This window comes from Zootoca vivipara, chromosome 14 (genome assembly GCF_965207765.1).
Source record: "Zootoca vivipara chromosome 14, rZooViv2.hap1.1, whole genome shotgun sequence".
Lineage (NCBI taxonomy): Eukaryota > Metazoa > Chordata > Lepidosauria > Squamata > Lacertidae > Zootoca > Zootoca vivipara.
In genome coordinates, this window is record NC_142597.1 from 1,851,062 (window position 1) to 1,878,849 (window position 27,788).

A 27,788-nucleotide genomic window follows, 5' to 3' on the forward strand; every position below is an offset into this window, starting at 1 on the left:
GTGGTTCTGCGTTGTAGCTTTTCTTGCGTGAGAGCTAGAAGCAGCTCAAGGGGCTGGGCTTGGAGCAGAGTTCCAATCCTGGTTCAGCTTCAAAGCTCACTGTGCCACCCTAGGCCAGTCAATTAACTCTCTTGCAAGGTTATGAGGATCAAAAGGGATCACTCCATATAAATTGCCTGGAGCTCCTTTGGAGGAAGGAAGCAATACAAATGTGATCAATAATAATAAATATAGTTTGTTTGCACATTGGCTAGTTCAGATGTAATGATATTAGGTCTAATAAAGCATGATTAGGTTCAGCATTGTGTCCACACACCCCTGCCCTGGTCCAGCTCCCATAATCACTGCCCACACTGGCTGCGGCTGATGAGAGTTGTAGTCCACCTGTGTTTCATACATCTTTCTCAGGAGACAAGGGAGTGTGCCTCCAAGGGTGAGGTCAAATCACATTGTTTTTGCTGCTTTAGCAGCACCAAAGGGACCTCTCTGGGGTGCAAGCTTGGGCAGTGTGTATGGAGATCCTGGGCTGGCCAGATGACAAGACCCCCCCCCTCTCGGCCTCACTGATGTGGCCCAAAGGAAAGCAGAGCAAGAAGTTTGGCCCAGCTGGGCTGCAGGGGTTGCCCAAAGGAGGCGTATAAGATGCCATCCAACTGCTTTAGGGACTCCACTCTGGTATTGTGTAGAGTTTTGTTCTCCTGAAGATGTTCCACAATGCAGCATAGGCTTGGGATCAAAGTGGTTCTTCTCCTAGATGGGCTTCCTTCCCAGGTGGATGAGGCCCATCTGCCCTTCATTTCTGTCTACAGCAATGTGCGGAAATCCTCTCTTGAAGATTAAACCCACTATTGGTCTTGTCTGCTCAATCCGCTGGAGCCTGTCTTCACAGGCAGCAGAAGACCCTAACTCACCAAAGGTTTGAGATCCACTAGCTACCCTCACCCGGTTGAAACTGTTTCCCAGGGGGTGGCTGCTGTCACATGCTGAGTTTCTAGGAGCCACAGGTGAGAGCTGAGTGGGGCCAAAGGTGGACAAACTACCCCAGAAGGAGCATGATGTGTCTCTCACCAGAGGATCTTTTGTTGTTTAGTCGTCTTAGTCATGTTCAACTCTCCGTGACCCCATGAACCAGAGCATGCCTTGGAAACTCTCACTTTCTTCTCAAAGCTTCTCCTTTTTTATGTCCATGGAGTTTTCTTGGCAAAATACTGGAGTGGATTGCCAGTTCCTTCTCCAGGTGGATCACATTTACATTTAGTCTAAACTCTCAGCTATGACCTGTCCGTCTTGGGTGGCCCTGCATGGCATAGCTCATAGCTTCTTGGAGTTATTCAAGCCCCTTCGCCACGACAAGGCAGTGATCCATGAAGGGGACCAGAGGTTCTACAACTCCCCTAACACCTCATACACTCCTGTAGTCCACAACCTTATGGAGAAACACAGTTCTCCCATCCCTAAATCAGCACCTGGGAAAAATGAATGCTGGGAACATGTTCCATGCATATTTATTTCAACCAGCCTCCCACAACCTGGGGGTCCTTTGGATGCTTTGGACTACATCTCCTGGAGGGCACCAATTTGGGGAAGGCCGATTCAAACAGAAAAGGCAGATAAATCAACAAACAGGCTGACTTTTGACTCTTCATCCTTTCTTGCAGGCCTCCACCCCCTGTGCTGAAGACTGCAAAAACTCAGGAACCAATTTACCCTTCTCGGCCTGCACCACTGCCTCCCGTATAAAACTTCAGGTGTGTCCTTCACAACCCCCTCTGTTCACAGAGCTGGAGCCGCACCTGTTTTGCATAAAGTGGCCCTTGAAACCTTTTCTTTCCCCCCAGCGCTGGATAAGAAACGGAACAAAATGCAATACCAAGGAATGTAAACTTACCAAACAAATACCTCTACCAAAGCTCTGGGAACTGAAACCACTGGGCCTTTGAAAACTCTCTGTGCTGCGGTTGGGCTACATTGCTGCAGAAGTGGGTCACTTTCTGGGTGTTAACTGTACTTCCCCCCCCCTTTTAGGGTTATATTTAATCATACATGGTATGTGGGTTCCCCCTCACAGAGAATAAAACATTGAGTGAAGATGGACATAACATTATTAGAGATCAGTAGGAAATCAATTAGGATTAATTAGGAAATGTTACTGTTTTTAATCTAAATCTATATTTTTCAAAAAGACTCATATCTTGAAGGCAGGCAGTTCTGCGTTTGCAGCGGAGATCAGCTTATGGTTAGCACTGATTGGCGGAAGCTTATGATGTCCCCCAGAAGCCCACCTCCAAAATCTGGAGCAATTTTGCGCTTGTAAAAAATTGTGCTTTTAAAAAATGACTAAGACTAGCAATGGACCTTTTTTTGCACTTTTACAAACAGAAAAGGGCAGCCTGAAGCATGGCAGCTGAACTGGCCTGCAGAGCTGAGAAGAAGCCAGGCTCACACTATGATTGAGTTCTCTTTTTAAATGTTACATCTGTCTTCAGATCCCAAAATACCACTCCCCTCCCTCCCCCAGAGAAGAAGGGGTGAGGGAAGATCTACACCAGGAAGAAGGGAGGTGGGAGGAAAGGTCAACATCAGAATCTGCTCCCCCAGTGGATCCTGCTGCCCGAGGTGGCTGCTTCACCTTGCCTCATGGGTAGGTCATCCCGGCCTGTTGTTGTGTAGAGGCAGGTGTTAAGAATCGCAGTTCAAATTAGACCAGCACATTTCTAGGAACAACAATAGCTTCATGTTATGTGTGGGAACCTGTACACAAAAAGTCAAAACTCATGTTGGACTGAAGTTCATTACTTGTGTGCACGTAACTAAAAGGGCTTGCCGATCAGAAGGTAACGTAAACTAGGGCTTGCCGATCAGAAGGTTGGCGGTTCAAATCCTCGTGACGGGGTGAGCTCCCGTTGCTCGGTCCCAGCTCCTGCCCACCTAGCAGTTCGAAAGCACGTCAAAGTGCAAGTAGATAAATAGGGACCGCTCCGGTGGGAAGGTAAACGGTGTTTCCGTGCGCTGCTCTGGTTTGCCAGAAGCAGCTTTGTCATGCTGGCCACACGACCCAGAAGCTGTACGCCGGCTCCCTTGGCCAATAACACAAGGTGAGCGCCACAACCCCAGAGTCGGTCACAACTGGACCTAATGGCCAGGGGTCCCTTTACCTTTAACTAAAAGGCACAAGGTGGAAACACCAAGAAACATCCCAATTGGTGGAGAGAGAAAAAACCCAATTTAGTTCAGTGAGACATACTTCCAGCGCCATCCTAGGCACATTTATCTGGAATTAAGCGAACTGGGATTTACTCCCTGGTAGGTGAGTGTAGGATTGCAGCCTTAATCTACTTCTTGCAAGAAGTTGAAATGTATTGTTAGCATGTTTATATGTTTTAATAGTGTGTCTCAATGTTTATTATTAACACATTTTAAAACATAGACAGTTTGAACTGTCTGCTGGCTGACACTAAACTGTAGATAAAAAAATGTTAGGATACTTTTACTTAACAATTTTAGGTTACGGAATAAATTCTTCTAATTTACCACTAATGGTTATTCAAAACAAAGGTACAAGAAAGTCACTTTTTGGGGACTAGGCTGGGGAGTGGGCTGCTCACAGTTCACAAGGCACTTATATTTAGCTCTCATGAATTTTCTTGAGTCCAAGTATTCTAGCTTTTAAATCAACAACAAAATAAAACATTAAGTGAAACACAGAGAGATGCTTGAGTATGTGATGGCAAAAGCACAGATTCAATCTTTGGTACCTCTCTGTGGGCTAGTGCAGAGATGCCACAGGTTCTTCCACCATCACCAGCAATCCTGCTGCTTCCACAGTTTGGCATTTGTCAGACTCAGAAAGATGCTATGCAGATACTGCTAATGACATGCAAATTAGTGGCAACTCTTCCATCTAGTTCTACTGATGTATTTCCAATGTGGCCTTCAGACACCCATGCAAGCTACTAAGAGCTGCTGATGTTTCTCGTCTCTCTCTGTGTGTGTGTGTTTGCTGTTGGGAATGTGATCATAACTGCTGACTGTGCGTACTAACCTGCAAAGTCAGTATGCACTTTCCAGCTACTTTGCAATGCACACACTTCAACTCAGCACACTTGCTGCAACATCTTAAATGTGAGAGCACCAGCCTTGGTGCAAAATCCATTTTTTATTTAACCCCATTGAAACTGTTATGAGCACTTTAAACCCTAGCAGCCTGCTGAAGAATTCAGTATACTGTACAATACGTATATTTCATCACTTTTTCTTTTTTTTATGTTGCTTTTTGTGTCAGTCAGGATGTTTACATTGGCTAAATCTTGTTGGATTGAATTGCATCAATCTTTGCACCATTGATTAAGCCAGATTTTTTAAAGATGTACCTGCTAAAGAGATTCTCTTTGACTGGGAGCTGTAGACTGAGATTAGCTGAGGTGGCAGGGTTTCCCTGTGTGCTGTGCTTAGATAGTATATTGTTCATAGAATCATAGAATTTCATAATGTGCAAGGACCGTTACAAAGATACGGCTGCTACAATAGCTTCAGAGAATGAAACATTTTGTATTAAATTATGCTTAGAATTATTCCCACATGGCTGCAAATATTCAGCATATGCTTGTTTGGTGAATTTCTTCATAATTCTTGCCAAAAGGAAGTCTTTAACAGTGTGCATATATTCTTATATAAATATATGTCTGCAGTTGCAATAATAAAATACTCGAACTATTGTGGTCTCCCTGATATTTGAAAAACTGTATACTGTACTGCAAAAACTTACCAATCCGTTTTTACTGGTCTGGTCTGGAAACCAGCTACAAAATTGCTGGTGGATGGGAAAGGTTGGCTCTTTGACACAATCCTACTCAATAACATGTACACATTTCTTGTGTGCTCAAAACACTTTATTGGTATATTTCTCATAAATGCTGCCATTTGCACGTAACGGGGAGCTGAACTCAGATTTGCTTATGAGTAAACCTTTAAATTGAGGATGTGGGGATGGGCTTCATTACTAGGGAGTACAGTGGGACCTTGGTTTAAGAACAGCTTAGTTTATGAACGACTTGGATTAAGAATGCTGAAAACCCGGTAAAGGGGAGAAGGATTGAACCTAGCAAATCCCCTGTAAATATCTTTATTCTGGACTGGGGAAAGTCCCCCTGAAAGCTGGAGTCGGGTCCCTGGAGGGATCAGCGAGCCGCCATTATAACATCATAATAGAAAGGAATTTGCTTGCCTGTTTGAGGCTGGAAACTGTCAGTAGTGAAGAGAGCACAAAATAAAGGGCTGTGTACATGAAGTTAGGCAATGCTCTTTTCATAAATGGACACAAGATTTTTAAAATATGAAGAATAAAAAAATGAGTGTTTGTAACCAGATCGGACATAATCTCTGCTTTCCCAGGAAATTTGAGATGAGCAGGATGTCAGTAGACACAACATCATCTGCCCAGGGCCGTCTCAAGCATTTCGGGCGCAGTGGTGTGGAGATTGCTCCGCCGCCCCCGCCCCGCCCCATTTCTTGCCGCGGGTGGTGGGCTGCCGCGCGGCGCCCCCCTGCCGGTTCAGCGCCCTGTGCCACCCAGCCTTCCCCTAGAGCCAGCCCTGCATCTGCCTTGGACCTTCAAAAACAATTTCTGGAACTTATTGAAGGTGTGACGTGTATCAGAACACAATACAGATCGCAAAAATGAAAAAAAATAATTCAGAACTGTGTGGAAAATGAAGAAGGATTATTCCCAACTGAGAATTTAGACAAGAAAGACCTACAACCACTAGTCCTGGACAATGTAGAATTAAAAAAAGAAAAGGAAGGCGAAGGGAACATTGTTCCTCCAGTGAGGCGGGGGGGGGGGGAATTCCTGTTTGATTCCAAGAGCTTTTAAAGAAGAACCAGTATGGAATAATGCCCTCCCAGTGAGAGAGGGAGGGCAGAATCCAAACTGGGGCCAGAGTTTAAGGGAAAGAAAAATTGTGAAAGGGCTAAAAAGTGGGAAAGCAGTTGGATGGTGTTTTGTAACATTCAAAGAATTGGGGAGGCAGCAGGGGATGACCAAGGAAGAAGGGTGGATAGGAAGGGACAGGGTGGGAGTGGGGGGAGGAGCAATAAGGGATGTTAGTTTTTGATGGCTTTAGATGGTCTGAAACTGAATCCAGGGGAAGGGCCTGATTTAGTTTTAAGTGATCAAATGTTATGTTAGAAAAATTAATATTTGAATTCATGGAAAGTTTTTGGTAATAAATTTTAGGCTAAGGGGAGAAATAAAAGATAGAGGATTGGAAAATAATTTTTGATTTGGATTAATTGATTAATTATTGGTGGGGGATAGTGGACGTTTTTCAGAATAGAATAGTTGAGAGATAATGATAAAATGTATTAGAATGATTTAAGATACAAAATGAAAATTGCTTAATTGAGATTTTAAAATGGACCCAGTGTGGGGGGAATTGAGTCAACAATGTTAAGTAAAAAATGTAAGTAGGTGTTTTGGTTGTGAACTTTGCCTTGGAAGCAGAAAATGTTTCACTTCCTGTTGAGTGTGTTCCTTTTGTAAATTGAGTCCCCCGCTGCTATGGGAAAGCACGCCTTGGTTTAAATACACTTTGGTTTAAGAACGGACTTCCGGAACGGATTAAGTTTGTAACCAAAGTACCACTGTATGTGAAAAGCTTTGCAGCGCCTGCCTAGTTTAAAGACAACGGCAAGAAGGACATGTAGAGAAGGTCTGGACCAGGGGTAGGCAACCTAAGGCCCGGGGGCCAGATGCGGCCCAATCGCCTTCTCAATCTGGCCTGCAGACAGTCCGGGAATCAGCGTGTTTTTACATGAGTAGAATGTGTGCCTTTATTTAAAATGCATTTCTGGGTTATTTGTGGGGCATAGGAATTCGTTCATCCCCCCCCCCCCCAAAAAATAGTCCGGCCCACCACATGGTCTGAGGGACGGTGGACTGGCCCACGGCTGAAAAAGGTTGTTGACCCCTGGTCTGGACGTTGCTCTTCAGCACTTGGCACCAGGAGGACCCCGTCATCGTCTTCCCCAATAGGAAGGTATCTATTTGGTCTAAATGGGAATCTCTATCTATCTACCCAGAGTGGCTTATTATTATTATTATTATCTCAGCCCGCATGGTGCTCCTAGCTAGTTTTATTAAGAACATTTATACGCCATGCAAAAGTTCTTGGGACGGCTTACACTAATAAAATACTGAAATACAACTGTTTAGCTGCCCGTCTAGGGCGCCCTTTATGGAGTCAAGGAAGAAGACGCGTGTCGGGTGGACACCTGATCTCTTTTGACGTGGGTCCCGCGCCGTCGGCCCGCATTCTTGCAGGTTGGAGTTGGCAGAAAAGACCCGTGTGTGCGAGCGAGGGAGCGAGCGAGCGAGGGGGATGCATGTCCAAGGCCAGCTGCTGGGCCCCGTCGCTTCGCCCTCTGACCCGGAGGATCCCTGGCCCTCCTCGTCCCCGCGGCGAAGGAGCCTCTCCGCCGGCCCCGCGCTGGCCTTGGCGCGCGCCAGAAGCTCGGCCGCCGCCGCGCGGGTCTCCCTCCGTTCCAGGCGGGACCGTTAGAGCGGAGCGGAGCGGAGCGGAGGCGGCGATGGGCAGCCGCGTCGCCATGAAGCTGTTAGCGGCGGCGGCGGTGGCGCTGCTCCTCTTGGTCGCGGGCCTCGGTGAGTGAGTCGCGGCTGTCCGAGGCCGCGCCAGAGGAAAGGCCCGTCCCGCGCGCGCGCCCCGTGGAGGGACCCGGACGGGCAGCGGTTCTCCCACGATCTTTATTTGCGGGACAAGCCCAGGTTGGGGCCTCCAGGCGCCGTTGGACTACAACTTCCATCATCCCTTTCCTCTGGGCCTGCTCGCTAGGGGATGATGGGAGTTGTAGTCCAGAAACACCTGGAGGGTTGAGTTTGCCTATGCTTGGTCTAATCCCTTTTTAAAGCCATCTGAGCTAATATCCGTCACTGCTGTACATCTTGTGGCAGCAAATGCCATCAAGTAAGCACTGTGCCTGTTGCCAAAGGACACCCTTGGTTCACACAGGGAACAGTTGTGTCCTCACTTCTGCATGAAACATGTGCCTTGAGCATCATTCCCAGTGCTTCACACGGTAGGCAAGCTGCCACGGTAGGGACAGGAGCTGCCATTGTTCTTATAGTACCATGGATGGATGGCCTTGCTCTATCTCGCGGATACATTCTTGGAGTCCCTGTTCTCTCAGGCAGAATTAGTTACAGGTGGTAGCCGTGTTGGTCTGACGTAGTCAAAACAAAATAAAAAAATCCTTCCAGTAGCACCTTAGACACCAACTAAGTTTGTCATAGGTATGAGCTTTCGTGTGCATGCACACTTCTTCAGAATGTAATGCAAATAATAATAATAATAATAATAATAATAATAATAATAATAATAATTTATTATTTATACCCCGCCCATCTGGCCGGGTTTCCCCAGCCACTCTGGGCGGCTTCCAACAGAAACATTAAAATACACTAATTTGTTGAACATTAAAAGCCTCCCTAAACAGGGCTGCCTTCAGATGTCTTCTAAAAATCTGGTAGCTGTTTTCCTTTTTGACATCTGATGGGAGGGCGTTCCACAGGGCAGGCGCCACCACCGAGAAGGCCCTCTGCCTGGTTCCCTGCAACTTGGCTTCTCGCAATGAGGGAACCGCCAGAAGGCCCTCGGAGCTGGAATTCAGTGTCCGGGCAGAACGATGGGGGTGGAGACGCTCCTTCAGGTATATGGGACCAAGGCTGTTTAGGGCTTTAAAGGTCAGCACCAACACTTTGAACTGTGCTCGGAAACGTACTGGAAGCCAATGTAGATCTTTCAAGACCGGTGTTATGTGGTCTCGGCGGCCGCTCCCACTCACCAGTCTAGCTGCCGCATTCTGGATTAGTTGTAGTTTTCGGGTCACCTTCAAAGGTAGCCCCACGTAGAGCGCATTGCAGTAGTCCAAGCGAGAGATAACTAGAGCATGCACCACTCTGGAGAGACAGTCTGCAGGCAGGTAGGGTCTCAGCCTGCATACCAGGTGGAACTGATAGACAGCTGCCCTGGACACAGAGTTGACCTGTGCCTCCATGGACAGCTGTGAGTCCAGAATGACTCCCAGGCTGCGCACCTGGTCCTTCAGGGGCACAGTTACCCCATTCAGGACCAGGGAGTCCTCCACACCTGCCCGCCTCCTGTCCCCCACAAACAGTACTTCTGTCTTGTCAGGATTCAACCTCAATCTGTTAGCCGCCATCCATCCTCCAACCGCCTCCAGGCACTCACACAAGACCTTCACTGCCTTCACTGGTTCTGATTTGAAAGAGAGGTAGAGCTGGGTATCGTCCGCATACTGATGAACACCCAGCCCAAACCCCCTGATGAGCTCTCCCAGCGGCTGCATGTAGATGTTAAAAAGCATGGGGGCGAGGTCAGAACCCTGAGGCACCCCACAAGTGAGAGGCCAGGGGTCTGAACACTCATCCACCACCACCACTTTCTGAACACGGCCTGTATGACAGTGCCCCCAGCTCCCAACCCCTCTAGACGGTCCAGAAGGATGTTATGGTCGATGGTGTCAAAAGCCGCTGAGAGATCCAGCAGAACTAGGAAACAGCTGTCACCTTTGTCCCTAGCCTGTCAGAGATCATCAACCTGTGCGACCAAGGCAGTTTCAGTCCCATGATGAGGCCTGAATCCCGACTGGAAGGGATCCAAATGGTCCGCTTCTTCCAGGCGTGCCTGGAGTTGTTCAGCAACCACCCACTCAATCACCTTGCCCAAGAATGGAAGATTTGAGACTGGGCGATAGTTAACTGCCTCTTTCAGCGGGTCTGGAAAGGCTCCCTCACAGAGAGAAGCATTCACCAACCCGCGAATCCCATCGCCCAGCCCTTCCCGGCTAGCTTTTATAAGCCAGGATGGGCAAGGATCAAGGAGACAGGTGGTTGGTTTCACTCGTCCAAGCAGCCTGTCCACATCCTCGGAGGTAACAGATTGGAATTGATCCCACACAACTGGACTAGACAGGTCTCTAGCACTCTCCCGCCCCGGCCCTGCTCCCACGGTGGAGTCTACCTCCCTCCGAATCTGAGCGACTTTATCTGCAAAAAACTTCACAAAAGCATTGCAGGAGATATTGGGGTCCCTATCAGGCCCCGATGACGAAGGTGGTTCGGATAGATTGCGAACCACCTGGAATAGTCTCCTGCTGCTGTTTTCTGCAGATGCGATAGAAACGGTGAAGAAGGTCCTCTTCGCCGTCGCTATTGCACTTGGTAGGCTCGAAGTTGAGCTCTAGCCCGTGTTCGGTCAGATTCAGAATGAGTTTTCCGCCACCGGCGCTCTAGCCGTCTCAGCGACTGTTTCATCGCCCTCAGCTCCAGGGAAAACCATGGGGCTGTCCAGGCTCCATGCAATCGGAGAGGGCGCTTCGGAGCCAAACAGTCAATGGCCCTGGTTAACTCCACATTCCAGCGGGCCACCAGGGAATCGGCTGAGAGGCCATCAACATGGGATAAAGCATCCCCTACCACTCTCTGGAAGCCATTTGGATCCATTAAGTGGCATGTCCGCGTCTATGAGTTGGGCCAGACTTATTCAGGGACAGCCCCATGGAGGCCATGCTTTCCACGAAGTCCCGAGCGGCTCCTTGTAAGGTCGTGTCAGCATGGATGTTAAAATCCCCTAAGACAACCAAGCTAGGTGTCTCCAGGAGCACATCCGACACGACCTGAAGCAGCTCGGGCAGGGAATCCTTGGTGCAGCGGGGAGGTCGGTACACCAAAAGGAATCCTGTACTGCCCCTATTGCCCAACTTTCAGAACATGCACTCAGAAAACCTGGTCTCACCAATAGGACGCCTGGTGCAAACTAGTGACTTCCTAAAAATCACTGCAACCCCCCCTCCCCGCCCAGATGGCCTGGGTTGCTGTGCATAAGAGAAACCTGGTGGACAAGCAGTGGCAAGGACAGGCCCATCTGCTTCATCCAACCAGGTCTCTGTCACACATGCCAGGTCAAATCCTCCATCCACAATCAGGTCGTGGGTGGCAGTGGTCTTGTGGATCATTGACCTGGCATTGCACAGCAGCACCTTCAGGTCATGTGGGTTTCCCTTGCCGATTCCAGTATCCATCCGGTCAGGACCAGACCCGGAGGCAGGGATAGTCTTCAAACAACGACTGAGCCTGCCTCCTCGGTAATGACATGGTCTGGTCTCAGCATAACTCCTCCTCCTACCCATGATCACCGAGATCCGTTGTCCCAGTGCACACACACACACACACACACCCCTGTGGAACCTGCCCCAGCCATTTTGTTGGCTGGGACCCACTCCCAGGCAGCCCTGACCCCTCCCCTTAAAATCAGAATAAAACCTATATAAAACAAAAACACAGCAGAGATCACATGCAGCAAGGTGCTGCTTAGAGAGTTCTTTGTTCACTTGCTCAATGTATATTCCTTAAGGAAAGACCATAAATTGTATGCTAATAGGGCGATGTAGCCTAGGATAGGAGAAGTTGCCTCAGTTTATGCATATGGATTGCCTTAGGAGATAACAGAAATGTATATTAAGGGGGGGGTTAATATATTAAGGACCCTCCAAACTGCTTTGTTGTGGATGTAACCTGCCACATATCATTAAGGATGTTTCCAGACTCACTGTTTTCAGGTGCAACTGGATGTGACTGGATGTAATTCTTAGGTGTCTTAAGGTGCTGTGACATTTGCACCTTGTAGAAGTTAAATGGCGATTAACTTCTTAGCATTTTTCTTTTTCTCCAGATTGCCAAACCTTTTTGCATATCACTTATCCAAAGAAAATTCCATCCAACATGACTGAAGATGGTCTAGGAGAAGATGAGGTATTTGGAATTAAGAAATCTACTTATTCAAAAATTTGGGATATGGAGGGAACATCTACTCAGTGGGTGATATTTTGCACAGTGATTTCCCAAGCTTGCTAATGCATGCTTTTCTCCAGGTTAAAACTAGAGGCATACTTGACTCTAGCATTTGAAAATGTTCCTTTAAAAGTTTGAGGCAGAGGGCTCCACCTCCACTGCTTTTGTGTGAGTCACTTTTGTGAGTTTGTCTCCTGACAAGAAGGGCTTATCTGCCCCCCCCCATCATAATTTATTCAAGTTGGCACCTGTGGCCAACTCTGCCCACCCACCCAGAGAATTCCAAGCAGCCATAGAAGCATTGCCCCCCACCTGTTCCGTCATCATACAAACCCCTGAGATGAAGAGTCTTATGAACAGGACCATTTTCATTGTACTACAGGTGAAACTCGGAAAATTAGAATATCATCAAAAAGTGCATTTATTTCAGTAACGCAACTTAAAAGGTGAAACCAATATATGAGATAGATGCATGACCTGCAAAGCAAGATATGTCAAGCCTTTATTTGTTGTAATTGTAATTATTTGCCGTTAGGCGGGTCAATTATAAATGGAATGGAATTAATGAAATGTATTATTATTATTAATTTATACCCCGCCCATCTGGCTGGGTTTCCCCCACCACTCTGGGCGGCTTCCAACAAATACCAAAATACATTAAAATATCACAGATTAAAAACTTCCATAAACAGGGCTGCCTTTTGTTGTTGTTGTTGTTGTTTAGTCGTTTAGTCGTGTCCGACTCTTCGTGACCCCATGGACCATAGCACGCCAGGCACTCCTGTCTTGCACTACCTCCTGCAGTTTGGTCATACTCATGTTCGTAGCTTCGAGAACACTGTCCAACCATCTTGTCCTCTGTCGTCCCCTTCTCCTAGTGCCCTCAATCTTTCCCAACATCAGGGTCTTTTCCAAGGATTCTTCTCTTCTCATGAGGTGGCCAAAGTATTGGAGCCTCAGCTTCACGATCTGTCCTTCCAGGGAGCACTCAGGGCTGATTTCCTTCAGAATGGATAGGTTTGATCTTCTTGCAGTCCATGGGACTCTCAAGAGTCTCCTCCAGCACCATAATTCAAAAGCATCAATTCTTCGGCGATCAGCTTTCTTTATGGTCCAGCTCTCACTTCCATACATCACTACTGGGAAAACCATAGCTTTAACTATACGGACCTTTGTTGGCAAGGTGATGTCTCTGCTTTTTAAGATGCTGTCTAGGTTTGTCATTGCTTTTCTCCCAAGAAGCAGGCGTCTTTTAATTTCGTGACTGCTGTCACCATCTGCAGTGATCAAGGAGCCCAAGAAAGTAAAATCTCTCACTGCCTCCATTTCTTCCCCTTCTATTTGCCAGGAGGTGATGGGACCAGTGGCCATGATCTTGGTTTTTTTGATGTTGAGCTTCAGACCATATTTTGCGCTCTCCTCTTTCACCCTCATTAAAAGGTTCTTTAATTCCTCCTCACTTTCTGCCATCAAAGTTGTGTCATCTGCATATCTGAGGTTGTTGATATTTCTTCCGGCAATCTTAATTCCGGCTTGGGATTCATCTAGTCCAGCCTTTCGCATGATGAATTCTGCATATAAGTTAAATAAGCAGGGAGACAATATACAACCTTGTCGTACTCCTTTCCCAATTTTGAACCAATCAGTTGTTCCATATCCAGTTCTAACTGTAGCTTCTTGTCCCACATAGAGATTTCTCAGGAGACAGATGAGGTGATCAGGTACTCCCATTTCTTTAAGAACTTGCCATAGTTTGCTGTGGTCGACACAGTCAAAGGCTTTAGGTGTTTTCTAAATGTCAGGTAGTTGTTTATCTCCTTGACCTCCGATGGGAGGGCGTTCCACAGGGCAGGCGCCACTACCGAAAAGGCCCTCTGCCTGGTTCCCTGTAGCTTTGCTTCTCGCAGTGAGGGAACCGCCAGAAGCCCTTGGTGCTGGATTTCAGTGTTCGGGCTAAACAATGGGGGTGGAGACGCTCCTTCAGGTATATAGGACCGAGGCCGTTTAGGGCTTTAAAGGTCAGCACCAACACTTTGAATTGTGCTCGGAAACGTACTGGGAGCCAATGTACCAGTGTTATGTGGTCTCAGCGGCCACTCCCAGTCACTAGTCTAGCTGCCGCATTTTGGATTAATTGCAGTTTCCGGGTCACCTTCAAAGGTAGCCCAACGTAGAGCGCATTGCAGTAATCCAAGCGGGAGATCTGCGTACCAGATGGAGCTGATAGACAGTCGCCCTGGACACAGAATTAACCTGTGGCTCCATGGACAGCTGTGAGTCCAAAATGACTCCCAGGCTGCACACCTGGTCCTTCAGGGGCACAGAAAGCTCATACCAATGACAAACTTAGTTGGTCTCTAAGGTGCTACTGGAAGGATTTTTTTTTTTTGTTTTGACTGTGTCAGACCAACACGGCTACCTACCTGTAACTTTACACCCAGTTACTCTGGCAACCGTCCATCTCCCCAGGCCAAAGATTCCTCTCAGGTGGGCCATCAGCACCTTTTGCCATCCCAGGTGAAGCTTTGGCTGGGAAAGGAAGTTTAGCTTGTATTTTTCCACTGGCCTGCAATCTTCCCTTCAATACTCCAACTAATCAAAATCCTACCTTTTTTTAAGGGTTTGGCCCACCGCCCCCACTCCCGCAAATGCCTTCTCAGGCCCCTGCTTTCTTCTTTCATCAATGAAACTTCTTTTCTTTCCCTGGGTCCTGAACTGCGTCTCTGAAAGATAAAGAGGCTCAGCCAATCACTGCCATAGCTTTTCTGCCATCATCAAATACATTTCAATAGAGACCATTCGTTTCATTTGTAAAAATACTGTTTCTACATACCCTTCTTATTGATTGATTGATTGATTGATTGATTTGTTTTGTTTTTTTGAATTGTCCAGAGCACACAGACTTACATGATTACAATAAAAAAGAAGACGTACACAATTCACCTGCAGCAACAGTAAGTGACTCCCTATTCTTAACCCTTTATCAGCCAGGATGGGCAAGGATCAAGGAGACAGGAAAAGCAAACCACTGCAAAGGGAGGCAAACATTGTGGTGAGAACAACCTTCCCTCCATTCCCTGACACTGTGTGATCATAGAATCATGGAATTGTTGAGTTGGAAAGGGTCATCTAGTCCAACCCCCTGCGATGCAGGGACCTCAGCTAAAGCATCCATAACAGAGGGCCATTCACCCTCTGCTTAGAAACCCCCAATGAGAGAGAGCCCACAACCTCTCAAGGTGATCTGGGCCTCACCCTGCAGTAAAGAACTCTGCCTCCATCATTGTGATAGGCAGTTTGCTACTACAGTAGTACTTATGAATGCTGTACGTCTCCACTTAGCACTGCCAGCAAATTTCAGAATCATCCCTTGATTCTGTTCCTCAGCTTGCTAGCTGACAAATACAAAGTACAGCGTCCTAAGGGAACTTCATTAGTTACCTCTTCAACCCAACCCTATGAGACTTTTCCCAGAGGGCAGTCAGTAATTCTTTTTGCAATGCCAACATAAATATCACTTTGTTGTTTTCTTCACAGAACATTTTTGCCCAATGACTTTTTGGTTTATACATACAACCAAGGAGGCTTTGTCCATCCCAATTCCCCACATATTCAGGTAAAGGTTCTTAATTGTGTTTGGATGTCATTTCAGACATCTATTGATTGATTTTAAGTGTTTGTACACCACTTGTCAGATATACAAAAGAAGTGTACAAAATTTTGAGGCAATACAATATTGTTATGGGTGAGTGGGGTACCATGACTCTCCTAAATTCCTGCATGCCAGATTCTGTGTCCCCCCCCCCCCAAAAAAAAGCATTGTAAAATACAGGCTAACCCTGTTTTTTTCCTGATGGAGAATTCCCTGGCAGAGAAGTCATTGAGAAACAAAGCCAGGTGAGCAGCAAAGCAGAGGCTGTGCCAGCTGCAAAGGGGTGAGGTACTTAGCAAAGACAATGCCAGACTTGGGCAGAAGAAATTTCAAAATTACCTTGGGCCTGAAGGAAGCAAACAGAAAGAAAGTGTTGGTTTTGAAAACTTGAAGGCGGCGGGGAGTGGGGCAGGGGATGGGGAGATGCCAAAGCACGAAGTGAGTGGAATATAAATGGCGTTTCTGTGCGCTCTGCCTTCTGTCGCGGTGTTTCCGTTGTGCCAGTAGCAGTTTAGTCATGCTGGCAACATGACCCAGAAAGCTGTCTGCAGACAAATGCCGGCTCCCTCTGCCTGAAGCAAGATGAGCAGCACACCCCATAGTCACCATCCAGGGGTCCTTTACCTTTACCTAGAGGGCCGCAACATGAGAATGGCTGGGGTGGCTCCCTGCTTATGGAATGCTCTCCCAGGGAGGCTCACCTGGCAGCTTTGTTACATATCTTTAGCTGCCAGGCAAGAACATATCCCTCTTCTCCCAGGCCTTGGGCTGATTAAATAATCTATGGCCTTTAAATGTTGGGAGGTGGTTATTGTTTTTGTTTGTTACTACAATATCTATTTTTGTGTTTTTACATTGAAAACTGCCCTGTGATCCTTGGATGAATGGGAGTGTACACATGTTATAGATAGTAATAATTCACATGAACAGCACAAATAACTGTGGCTAGGCTCTCTCTTTCTAAGACACTGTCATTGGCCCATTGACCTGAATGGCTGGAAGCTGGTTAGAAGCACAATTCAGGGGGAATTGAAACTGGGAGGCAGGAGGGTGAGGGTTAAAAACTGCATGTAAGGCTAGTTAATAGAGAATTTCAATTGTGTAAATGCTGCATCAATTGCTTTTTTCTAATTAAAAAAATAACTTTAGAGTGAGTGCTTCTATCAAGGATACATACAAGGGTTCCCAAACTCTGTTGCAATACTCAGCACCTGTTATGGGCTCAGGTAAGAGATTTCAACAGCCTAAATCAATTATCTGTCAAGCCTAGCAGCAACCTCTGGCATAATCCAGCAGTCTCTGGCATAATCTAGGCACCAGATGTTTCACAAAAGTGCATGCAGTATATGTCCTGTCTCTCCCATCCCCATCATTGTGCTCCACACTCCAGACTTTCTTGAGTGGAAGTTCACAGCAGCCCAACTCTTCTCTGAGCTGTGGAAAGTTCCCAGGTGTGGTGCCTAGCCAGGTTTGGTCTCCTTTGGAGGGAAATCACTGGAGACTTACTTGTGTTTTGTAATATTTGAGTTTATTTACAAACATGCAGGTTGAGCATAAGTGGAGGCCCTGCTTAAGCATTCCAGTAGACAGCCAAATACCCCTGTCCCTGTATGAGGCATCCAGAGGAGAGACTGTGCGCTCACACACAGGGCTAGCAGACTCCAGGGATTGGCACTCCTTATGCCAGGCTTTTGCTTCTCTATAATGTCTTCTTGAAATAATTTAGGGCTTATCCACACTTACCTTTCCTCTGCTCTTTCCTGACACAGCCCACAATTGAAAGCTCTGTGTTTGAGCACCTGTTTTTAACTTTGGAGCATTCCCTGTGAAAACACACTCTTTAAAGCTCAGCTGGAACAAATGTCAGTCAGTGGAAAACCCAAATGGATGTTTGCACTGATTCAGCTTTAACAAGTGCAAATGCTTGGGGTGGGCGGGAATGTGTTCTGGACCCTGGACCTCTGCTTGAAAGAGTGGGACCAAAGATAAGTGTGGCTAAGCCCTTAGTTTTCAAAGGAAGAGAGAGGGTCAGCCTCATCAAAGGGCAGCCAAGGGGAAAGGGTGGAGCAAGATGTGCTCAAGGGGCTGAGAGTGTTCAAGGTGAGACAAAAGTCATGGGCAGGATTTTATTGGGACATGAGCACAGAGAGGTGGAGGTGAGGTGCAAGATAAGGAATGGAAGTTTGTTTGGGAGCGATCAGGAAGCTACTATGTGTGAGGTGGGGTAGCGTGTGCTCAGAGCAAAAAGGGAGTAATGAAAGACATTCTTAGCATCCCACAATGGGTTTGAGGTTAATTAAGCTCACTTTTCCTATAGTCTCCTTGAACCTTGGCTAGTACTTTCTATTTTTTCCAGAGGGCTGTTGCAGTTTGAGAATGTCAGCTATGGAATTGAGCATTTGAAATCCTCAGCTAATTTTGAGCACCTGATTTATCAGATAAACAACAAAAACCTACAGAGTCCACTTAGGAGAGAAGATTTGCCATCTACAGAAAGACAACTGGGGAGTGAGGGCATGCCTTATAAGCTGCTCTCAGATACTGTGGTAAGTGAAGAGGTTTCTTTCATTCTTAAACTGGCCTTTAGGAGTAATTACCATCAATATTCATTTTTTATTTGGAGTCCTCCCTGAGAACTTGGGTTAGTAGGCTTACAATACAGATGCAATGCAATAAAATAGACAATAGCTACTAAGGTGGGAAAAGGTGTGCTGTATTTGCCTTTGTATGCTCATTGCATAACTTACCTGCACTGGATGTCTGTGTACACAGGATATGGAGAATAAATTTTTAAAAATTAAAAAGCATAGCATCGGTTGCTGGTGTGCATGTGTGCATGTGCCGGGTGGGGGGCGGGTGCATGCACACTGGGCGGAGGGATGCCAGCCCAGCCCTCAGTGCTGATGCCGCCGGAATGATTCCGTCCCCAACGGAGCAAAGTGGGGCTGTCCTGAGCCGCCTGCCTGTGTTTCTCATCCGACGCCCTTCTTAGTGGGCCCTCTCTGAGGGTAGTGCAGATGGTGGCAACCTGAAAATGGGACTTTTCACTGGTGACTCCCCAGTTGTGGAATGCTGTCTTCAGGGGGGTGCACATGGCACCCCCATTTTCAACTTTTAGGTGCCAGGGGGAAATGTTCCTGTTCAGCTAAGGATTTGATCCCTAATTGAGATCGTAGAGCCTCTCTTAGTAGTGTGGCATAGGATTTATCCTTTCTATATTATTGCAGAATGAACACTTGTAGTTTATTTTTCTTTTGATATTTGTTTTAAACTTCTGTACTTGTATCCTTTTTATGACACTTCAAGGCATTTTATCTAGTAAATGGTGAATAAATGCAAGAATAATACCATCAGGTTGACTTGATGGTCCTCTTGCTTGACTCTCAGCTTCATGTCTTGACCAATACCTGCTTGCCGCCAAACATCAAGCCCTAAGGCTAAATAAACTTCATACCAAAATACCTTTCTGGGCACAGCTGTGCATATTTTCCCTAAGCATATTTTCCCTAAGCTGGATTTTTTAAAAACATTATCCATACTCCTCTGCTGAAACCCATAGACAGCAATGGGACTTGAGTGCATTGGTGCCTATACTGAAGAGATTTTCTGTAGATGAATAAATTGGGAAAGTGAGAACCACTGTTAGGTGAACTGGAGAAATGCACAGCTTTTGAAGTGATTTTTTTTCAGTGGGGCAGCTTGATGCAGGCTTGGTCCTAGTAATCTGCTGCTAACGTTAACCCATTTTGCATTATAAAGGCTCCAGGGACCAAAATGCAATTTTTTAAAAACTAGATGTGATTTATTTTGTCTTTCCTCAGCCACTGTCAGATGTCACTAAAGTACACAGATACATAGAAATATATATCGTTTTGGATAAGGGTTTGGTAAGTTACTAACCACAAGAAACATCATCTTAGAATGTTAGCAAGGGCAATTCATTGAAGCAGCATGGTGTTGTGGGAATGTTCAGGGAGGCAGGAGAGGATATATTGTTTAATAATATCCTTCCTAACTTGTGTTAGCAAGTTCTATATCTAAGCAGAGTTTAAACATTCCCTTTTCAAATGCACAGCTTGTTGCAGGCTAGTTTTAGCCTCTAAATAGGATTCCTGGTAAGATCCCTTCTTGTCCCTCTTAAAAAGAATAAACACGACAATCTTATTAAAGTCAATGTAAACATAGTTTACTCACATTCATTCAGTTCACAGTTGGATCCCTGAAAGCAGACTTATGTTACAAAAGTATATGCATATGTGGAACTGTCCCATAAGGGAGTTAGTTCCTAAGTGACTGCGAACAAGCAGTCACTTCACACACATTGAAAAACAAAATAAAAAAATTCCTTCAGTAGCACCTTAAATAATTTTTTTATTTTGTTTCGACTCAGACCAACACGGCTACCTACCTGTAACATTGAAAAACAAAATGGAGAAGAGCCGAGAGAGAGGTGTGCTCCCTGCACATCTGTCCTTAGCACAGAGAGAGAGAGAGAGAGAGATGTGCTCTTGTTCCCAGGCAGAGAGAGGGCCAGATTAGACCATGCCCTTCTCTAGTCACATGCAGCAGACGTTTGTTCCAGCTCAGGAGGAAACAGGAAGTTTTCTTCTGGCTGGTACAAAGCATCCTCTGGTATGTTCACTCTAGGAATGTTGTACTTGACTGCTATGTGTTTCACATCCCACAGTGCAGAGGTTTTCAGCCTTTTTGAGTCCATGTTCCCTTGACCAACTACATTCTTTCTGAGGCTGCCCTGTGGGGAAACACACTCCAAGCCTCAGAAGCCCAGTTAAGCCCAGAAGCCCTTGCCTGCAGAGTCGGCAGTCTCTCACTCCTTTTCAAACCCCCTGCCTTGTGGAGTATTCCCTCAGCCTCCTCTCCTTGGGAGTCCTCCAGGCAGCTGCTGCCACTGCCCCTGATCTCTGAACTACCCCAAAGAGGCCCTGGGAAGAGGATGGCCCAATGGAGACCGGCCAAAGGTGAGCATGAGGCCAGCACCTTACTCACCTTGGGAGGCAGCTGTGGGTGACACTGGGCCTGCAGGGCAGAAAGGCTCCCTTTGGAGCTGGGCATTCAGCTCCCAGAAAGGCATTGCACACAGCAAGCACAAGAAAGGCCAGCATGGCACCTGCCTGACTGGCTCCCTACAGTACTTGTTCGGCCATTCTCAAGAATAAGAGCTGGTGGACTGGCTGGCTGGGCTCCCTCACCCACTTGCTTGCTTACTCCGAGGCTGCCTAAGCATCCCCTGGCCAGCCTCAGAGGCATCATTTGCCTGCGGAGCTTGTAGCCAGGGCTGCTGCAACAAACAGCTGTGCAAGCCTTTGGGAGGCAGAGATGCAAGAGGGCATCAGAGGAGGGAGGGAAGGGAAGAGGGACAGAGGTCAGGGTTGCCTATAGCACCCCTGACCATCATTCAAGGGACACCAAGGTGCCATGGCACACGGGTTGGAAACCACTGGTGTAGCGGATAGAGTGTTAGTCTTAGATGGTGAGATTTGGCATATAGGGTCAACTTGGCCTAGCCATTTTATCTCAATCTAATCTGGTTTGCAGGGCTACTACTGAGTATAAAATGAGATAACACCATATACTCACTTAGCTTATTAGCAGTAGACTGCAAATCAAGCATGACAGGATGTTGTTGAGGACCCTGAAGACCATCTCACCCCGCTAGGGTTGTTTGATTCATTGCCATCCTACAGACACGCATGCACTGAAAGGTGAGCTCTAAGTGCATTCAAGTCACTTCCCATCTCTTTTTCATATATGCCTGGCCCAATGTCTGGTTCGGCTCTCAGATCAAGTTGCATGTGGCCCAGTGTTCTGTTGCCAACACTGGCTGTCTACCATAACTATTGTCTGTTTTATTGTTTATTATTGCTATGATGCACACAACTGTTTTTCTCTCCAGTACAACTTTTTGGGTGGAAGCAGAGAAATTGTAACCGACAGCATAGCACAGCTTATTGGTTTTGTCAACAGTGTAAGTGACTGCCATGTTTTGTTTTTCTTTTGTACTAACAAGAGCCGCTTGGATGTTTTCACTTGGCTATCACTCTTAACAGCCTTGTCTTGCAAGCATCTGCTCTGGCAAAGTAATTGCATAGCATTGGATGACAGGAATACATGCACACTCATAAGGTCATGGCTTGTGATCTTATTTCAACATTACAATGTTACATAAAATGTTCCTCTTGGAAAGGGAGCATATAAATAATGTATGCAAATAATTAAATGGCCAACACTGATCATTATGTTCTGTTATATCAGATAATTAGGTCTTGATCCAGTTAAATTAGTATAGATTACATTCCATTTAAATCGAGACACCACTTAGTTTTGACTAACTTAAACTGCATGCATAGTTTCAGTAGTACTTACCCTACAATAGAAGACCAGTTTGGCATGCCTGATGCTTTTAGGACATAATGTTAAACCATAGTTTAACACAGGGGTGTGTGGAGTGTTAGGGGAGGGGTAGTACCTCTGGTAGGGGACACATCATGCTCCTTCTCGGGTAGTTTGTCTCACCTGTGGTTCCTAGAAGCTGTCAGCATACAACAATGGCCACACCCCAGGAACAGCCTGGGCTGGCTGGCCAAACCAGGTGAGGGGAGCTAATGGGTCTCAACCCCTTGCATGCAAAGACAGGCTCCAGCAGATTGAGCAGAGGAGACCCAGAGGGGGTCCAACAGTCAAGAAGGCGGTTTCTGCATGTGTGGTAGAGGGAAGTGAGGGGCAGATGGGGCTCATCAACCTGGGAAGAAGGAAAACTCTGATCCTAAACCTCTGCTGCCTTGTGGGATATCTTTGGGAAAAGAAAAGGCTAAGGAAAAACCCTACACAAATGCAGAGTGGAATCCCTAAGAAAGTTGGGTGGTACCTTGTACGCCTCCTTCCAGCAACTGCTGCAGCCACGCTGGTGCCAGACGCCTTGCTCTGCTTTCCTTTGGACCCCATCAGTGAGGCCGAGAGGGGGACCTCCAGACGCACTGCCCCCCAAGTTTGTGTCCCAGGGAGGTCAGTTCAGTGCTGCTAACACAGTGGTTTGACATCACCCCTGCAGGGACACTCCATTGTCTCTCGAGACAGGTGATGCCAACACACAGTTTAGCACAGAGGTGCTCAACATGATGTCCTCCAGCAGTTGTTCGATCACAGCTCACATCTTTCCCAGCCAGCATGGCCAATGGTTTAAGAGAATGGGAGTTCAACAATGTCTGGAGAGCACTACACTGGCTACCCCTAACACTTCACACTAGTAGCAGGATGAGGGGGGGGGTGGAGGAATTTTGTTTAGTTAAAAGTACTGTTTGTTGAAACAAACCAGGATCAAACTTTGGTGTGGGATCTTGACTTGTTAGCAAACCATAGTTCAAACTAACCAACCTCCCCAGTTCAGAAGTCTCTGTTTAGTTTAAAACCATAAGTGGACATGCTAAAAGAGGAATGGGAAGGGGGCAGCACTTGAGCCCAAGGATCTATATGTGAATGCAGTCTGGAAATCTCATTCTCATTCTCAACCTTTATTGAGTGGCCGCTGAGACCATATAACACCGGTTCTGAAAGACCTACATTGGCTCCCAGTAAGTTTCCGAGCACAATTCAGAGTCTTGGTGCTGACCTTTAAAGCCCTAAATGGCTTCAGCCCAGTATATCTGAAGGAGCGTCTCCACCCCCATCATTCAGCCCAGACACTGAGGTCCAGCGCCGGAAGCCTTCTGGCAGTTCCCTCAGTGCGAGAAGTGAGGTTACAGGGAACCAGGCAGAGGGCCTTCTCGGTGGTAGCGCCCGCCCTGTGGAACGCCCTCCGACCAGATGTCAAGGAAATAAACAACTATATGACTTTGTAAGAGGACATCTGAAGGCAGCCCTGTTTTGGGAAATTTTTAATGTTTGAAGTTTTATTCTGCTTTTAATGTTCTGTTGAAAGCCATCCAGAGATGGGTGGGGTAGAAAGAATAAATATTATTATTATTATTATTATTATTATTATTATTATTATTATTATCAGTGGTGTTGGCATATGTACAAGATATGTAGGTTCAATACAAAAAAAAACACTCATCAGAAACCTGCATCTAACACTTAAGTTACATGTAGTATAACATTCATGAATCCTCATTTCATGTTGCCGAAACGTGGCTACTATCTCCATCTTATCCCCCCATCCTGAAGGCAACTACCTTACATTTGTCTGAATGGCCACTCCTTACTAACAACCTACAGATTAATAAGCTTAGGTTGAATTATCTGATACCAGGACACCACTCACTGCCCACTATGGGCATGCACCCAGACAATTTGTGTGTCGCAATGTGTGCCCTGGGGTGCCCCTTCCAGCTGTCTGGAGGCTGCCTCCCTGAGGCCACCCCCACATTTGCCTCATGGGCACCATCAGCCCTGAGCGCCTGGCTTCTTGCATACTGGCTTGGCACAAATTAGAACCAGGCTCTTTCTTACAATCACCCAAATCTTTATGATGAATTCGTCAAAAATTAAGATGGAACCGTTGGAACCTGTATTTCCCCCTGCCTTTATTTGAGCTTGCATTCTTTTCATCTTTTCAGATATTTTCTAGCCTTAACATTACAGTTGTTCTATCTTCTTTGGAGTTCTGGACGGACCATAATAAAATCTCAACATCAGGAGAGCCCGATGTGTTACTACGAAAATTTTTACGTTGGAAAAATTCATATCTTGTTCTACGGCCTCATGATCTGGCACTTTTGTTAGTGTAAGGAGGTATATTCTCTCATATAAAGCATTCTAATATTGCTATAGCATGCATACTCATCTACACTGAGAGATAGCGACTCTCCCTGGGGCTCTGGGTGCCGAAGCACTCACAAGATTTCACATGTAGGGGCTGAGCACCCACAAAATGCAGGACAGGCGCATGGACACCACGCCCCGTGGAAGAGAGAGTGCAGAGTTTGGGCGGAGGGTGGAAGAGAGTGTGGAGTTCAGGTGGGAGGGGTCCAGTCGCCTTGCTGCTGGAGCTCACGTCCTGCACTGTGACATCATGACATCACAGTTTGGGTGGGGCATGCTAGGTGGGGCCCGAGTCAGTGCCGTTGCTCTCTAAGATTTTGGAGCAGCGTCTTTCTCAGACTTTGCTGGAGCTGGTGGGGATTGAGCCTGGGACTTTCCGTGTGGAAAGCAGGCATTCCACCCCTGAGCCATAGCTTTTACCCTTTACTGAAATGTTTTTTATAGAACATAGTGCCCTTCAACAATATTTCTTCCTAAGAGTAGGTAGCATATATAAATAACATAGCCTTCCATTAAAATGCAGTGCTGTTAAAACCAGGGATAGACAGATCAGTTTTAGTCCACTTCATATAGCCGTTGTGCATGTGCTCACATTTTACATTTGTTGTTTGCACATTCCATGTGCAGAATTCCCCCCTCCCACTGAAAAATCACCCCAAATGTAGTAGTGGTCTGAGGGATGAGACTACATGTTTTATTTTGTTTAACAACTCAAGCAGCTAGAAAATGAGAACTATGTTCTCCCTCCACTGTCGGTGGTAGAACGCCTCTGAATACACTTGGTGGGACTCACAAGTGAGAAGAGTGCTCTTGCATTGAGATCCTGCTTGGCCACTATGAGAACAGGATGTTCCACTAGATGGGCCTTTGGCCTCACCCAGCAGCCAAGCTGCATGTTGAAAAGGGGGCTGCAAAAGCATTTGGGAGTGTTGTGGTGTATTGTCTCTCTAACGGGCTGCATATGGGAAAAGCAGGTGGCTGCCCTGATGGCTGATGGGGGGGGGGTTAACCTTTTTCCTGTACTAATTCCCTGCAAGGGCTGTCATATCACCATGCCTTGTTGCTGCCCCATTCCCTGCTTCATGTGGCTAACTCCTGTTTTACAAAGGAAACTATGTATTAATGTCACCCCTAAGACCAGTTAGTGGAAATCCTGCCCACTTTCCTAGGAGCATGCCCTGTTGAGCTTAATGGGACCTATTTCTGGGTTTGGGATTGTGCTATTAGGATCAAAGGATTTTCAGCCTTTTTGTGCAGTAAACTGAAAAATATACCATTGCAAGAGCACCAGCCAAAGACAGTGAACCAACCTTTCTGTAGGTGAAGCTAAAATAAAAAAGTGCCTATGATCAGTCACTGTGTTGTAGCTAGCATACCAGAATTAAACCAGAGAGACCCATTTCCAGATTCCTCTTCAGCCATGAAGCTCATTGAATAATCTTGGGCCAGCATTCTGTATTTGTTTGTCAAGCAATAAATCCAGCATTGCACTGTTACAAATGCTATGTCAGTGCAAGCATTTTTGCTTGCCCCATGGAACCATCTCCCCCCTCCCCCTCTATGCTGTTCTTGGAGCACTCTGGACCCTGCCTCCAGCCAATTAGAAGGCATGGGGGCAGAGGGGAGAAAGCCCCATTGTGCTGGTTTAAGTCTTTGCGCAAGTTTGGACCAGTTAGTTTAATCCAGTGCAATATTTATATCATGAAGCATATCAAATAATAGTTGTGCCACGTTCAATGCTCTTGATGTAGGGCAGCATATGGAAGAGAAATCATCTGCATCTTTGGACAACTGTAGGATTTTATGTTCACATTATAGATGGATCTAAGGAAAAGCCAATTTAAGACATAAGAGAAAACTCCAACAGAAGGGTATGTGAGAGACAGAGATTTCCCCAACCTGGTGCCCTCCAGATGTTTTGGATTACAGCTTCTAGCATATCCAGCTATCTGTTGGCTGTGGCTGATGAGAGCTGTAATCTCAAACAATTGGACGGCACCAAGTTGGCAAAGCACCTGTCATAGAAGCAATATAGAAACTGCACAAGAAAATGGTGTCATGGACTATCCCTCCTTCTCTTGCTTCACCATGCATCTAATTCTAAACCTAATTTTAAAACTCACACTGATTGAGTGGTAGGTACAGAAAGCTGCAACCAGTGGACAGCAAGCAGAGATACTTGAGCATAGAAGCACAGCTCAGAGGCCCCTGCAGGAAACAGATTTCCCTTCTACTGAAAGATTCCAGCAGATGTTAGAGCTAAATAGCCGATTGCTCACCTGGGATTGTGGGCAAATGATGGTGGAAGGGACCAGCTGTGGTAACAAGACCTGGGAAAGCCACTTTGTATGTAATGTTCTCCACAGCTTCTTGATTATGTGAAGATTTTGCCTTCTGTTTTGAAGGCACAATCCCTTTGGCTACTCCAAAATGTCTGGCCCACCATCTACTTTTGTGTTTTAGTTACAGGGAGAAACCTAATTATGTAGGTGCAGGATTTATGGGGAAGCTGTGCCTCCGGAATTTTGATGCAGGAGTTGCTCTGGTACAGTATCACTGAACTTTCTTAGCTAAAGTGTATATGTTGCCTGTCTTGGATTTGGGTATCGCAGGGTTGGGTAACCTGTGACCTTTCAGATGTTGTGGGACTACAGCCCCCATGTTCCTTGCTGGTTGGGGATTGTAGAAGCTGGTATCCAAGAATGTCCTACTGAAACCTTAGAGGCCCAATCGGTATTGGCATTCTGCCAGCTTTTTGAAGCACTTGTTTCTCAACTTAAGCCTCCTCTTTTAATTGCTGTGGTTGGGATTGTTTTATTGCATATCTTAACTATGGATGTTTATACTTTTATGTTTCTGTAGCTGCTTTTTATACATTGTAAACCACTGCAAAGCCTATAAGATTAGATTAGTAATAGCAACATCTGGAGGGCTACAGGTTCCCTGTTACTGCTGCAAGTATAAGTCACATGCCTTTGGGTATTTGCTTTCCAGTGCAATTCTTGGAGGAGCTGCATTCAGTAGCTTAGTACATAATCCTGTACTGGAGTCTTGCTGGCAGAGTGGCTTTAGGATTTGACAGAAACAGAGTCCATTTCTCCCTTATATAATTTGTGTACATTGCCGGTCATTTGAGTGTGTAATAAGCGCATATGCTTAACACCATTTTTTCAGACTGCACATTACCAGCTTTCCAGCTGCCTAATACTGTGTCCAACTGCACACTAAACAAGCCCCTGGCATTTCAGAAATGCTAGGAAAGCTCTCCTAGTACACCAGCAGAACTGGACAGGATGGGGAGGAGCACACTTCATTCTGTGCTCTGCAATCCCTGGCCACAACCCTGTTGACAGCCCAACTTGCTATTCGGCAAGCCATGCCATCAGTGAACACCTTGCCCATGTCGCCACAGCAAAGCATAGGATGTGATGTAGCTGAGCACCCAAACACAGCACTACCTTCTGTATATAC

The 27,788-nt window shown here is 46.4% G+C and overlaps 2 protein-coding genes across 2 annotated transcripts in view; both read left to right on the plus strand.

The window, feature by feature from the left end:
• The window catches only part of ADAM9 (ADAM metallopeptidase domain 9), a 95,909-nt gene extending 91,195 nt beyond the window's left edge, over window positions 1–4,714 (plus strand). The window contains exon 22 of the mRNA XM_035139116.3: window positions 1,659–4,714. Within this exon, the coding sequence (XP_034995007.2) occupies window positions 1,659–1,740 (82 nt within the window). The 3' untranslated portion in view covers window positions 1,741–4,714. The remainder of the gene's footprint in view (window positions 1–1,658) is intronic.
• Window positions 4,715–7,605: 2,891 nt separating this feature from the next.
• LOC118096803 (disintegrin and metalloproteinase domain-containing protein 2-like) overlaps window positions 7,606–27,788 on the plus strand; it is a 52,383-nt gene continuing 32,200 nt past the window's right edge. The window contains exons 1-10 of the mRNA XM_060283088.2: window positions 7,606–7,660; window positions 11,769–11,848; window positions 14,780–14,841; window positions 15,425–15,503; window positions 16,689–16,765; window positions 17,896–18,085; window positions 19,361–19,426; window positions 21,454–21,525; window positions 24,113–24,279; window positions 26,781–26,862. Coding sequence (XP_060139071.2) covers window positions 7,606–7,660; window positions 11,769–11,848; window positions 14,780–14,841; window positions 15,425–15,503; window positions 16,689–16,765; window positions 17,896–18,085; window positions 19,361–19,426; window positions 21,454–21,525; window positions 24,113–24,279; window positions 26,781–26,862 — 930 coding nt within the window. The remainder of the gene's footprint in view (window positions 7,661–11,768; window positions 11,849–14,779; window positions 14,842–15,424; window positions 15,504–16,688; window positions 16,766–17,895; window positions 18,086–19,360; window positions 19,427–21,453; window positions 21,526–24,112; window positions 24,280–26,780; window positions 26,863–27,788) is intronic.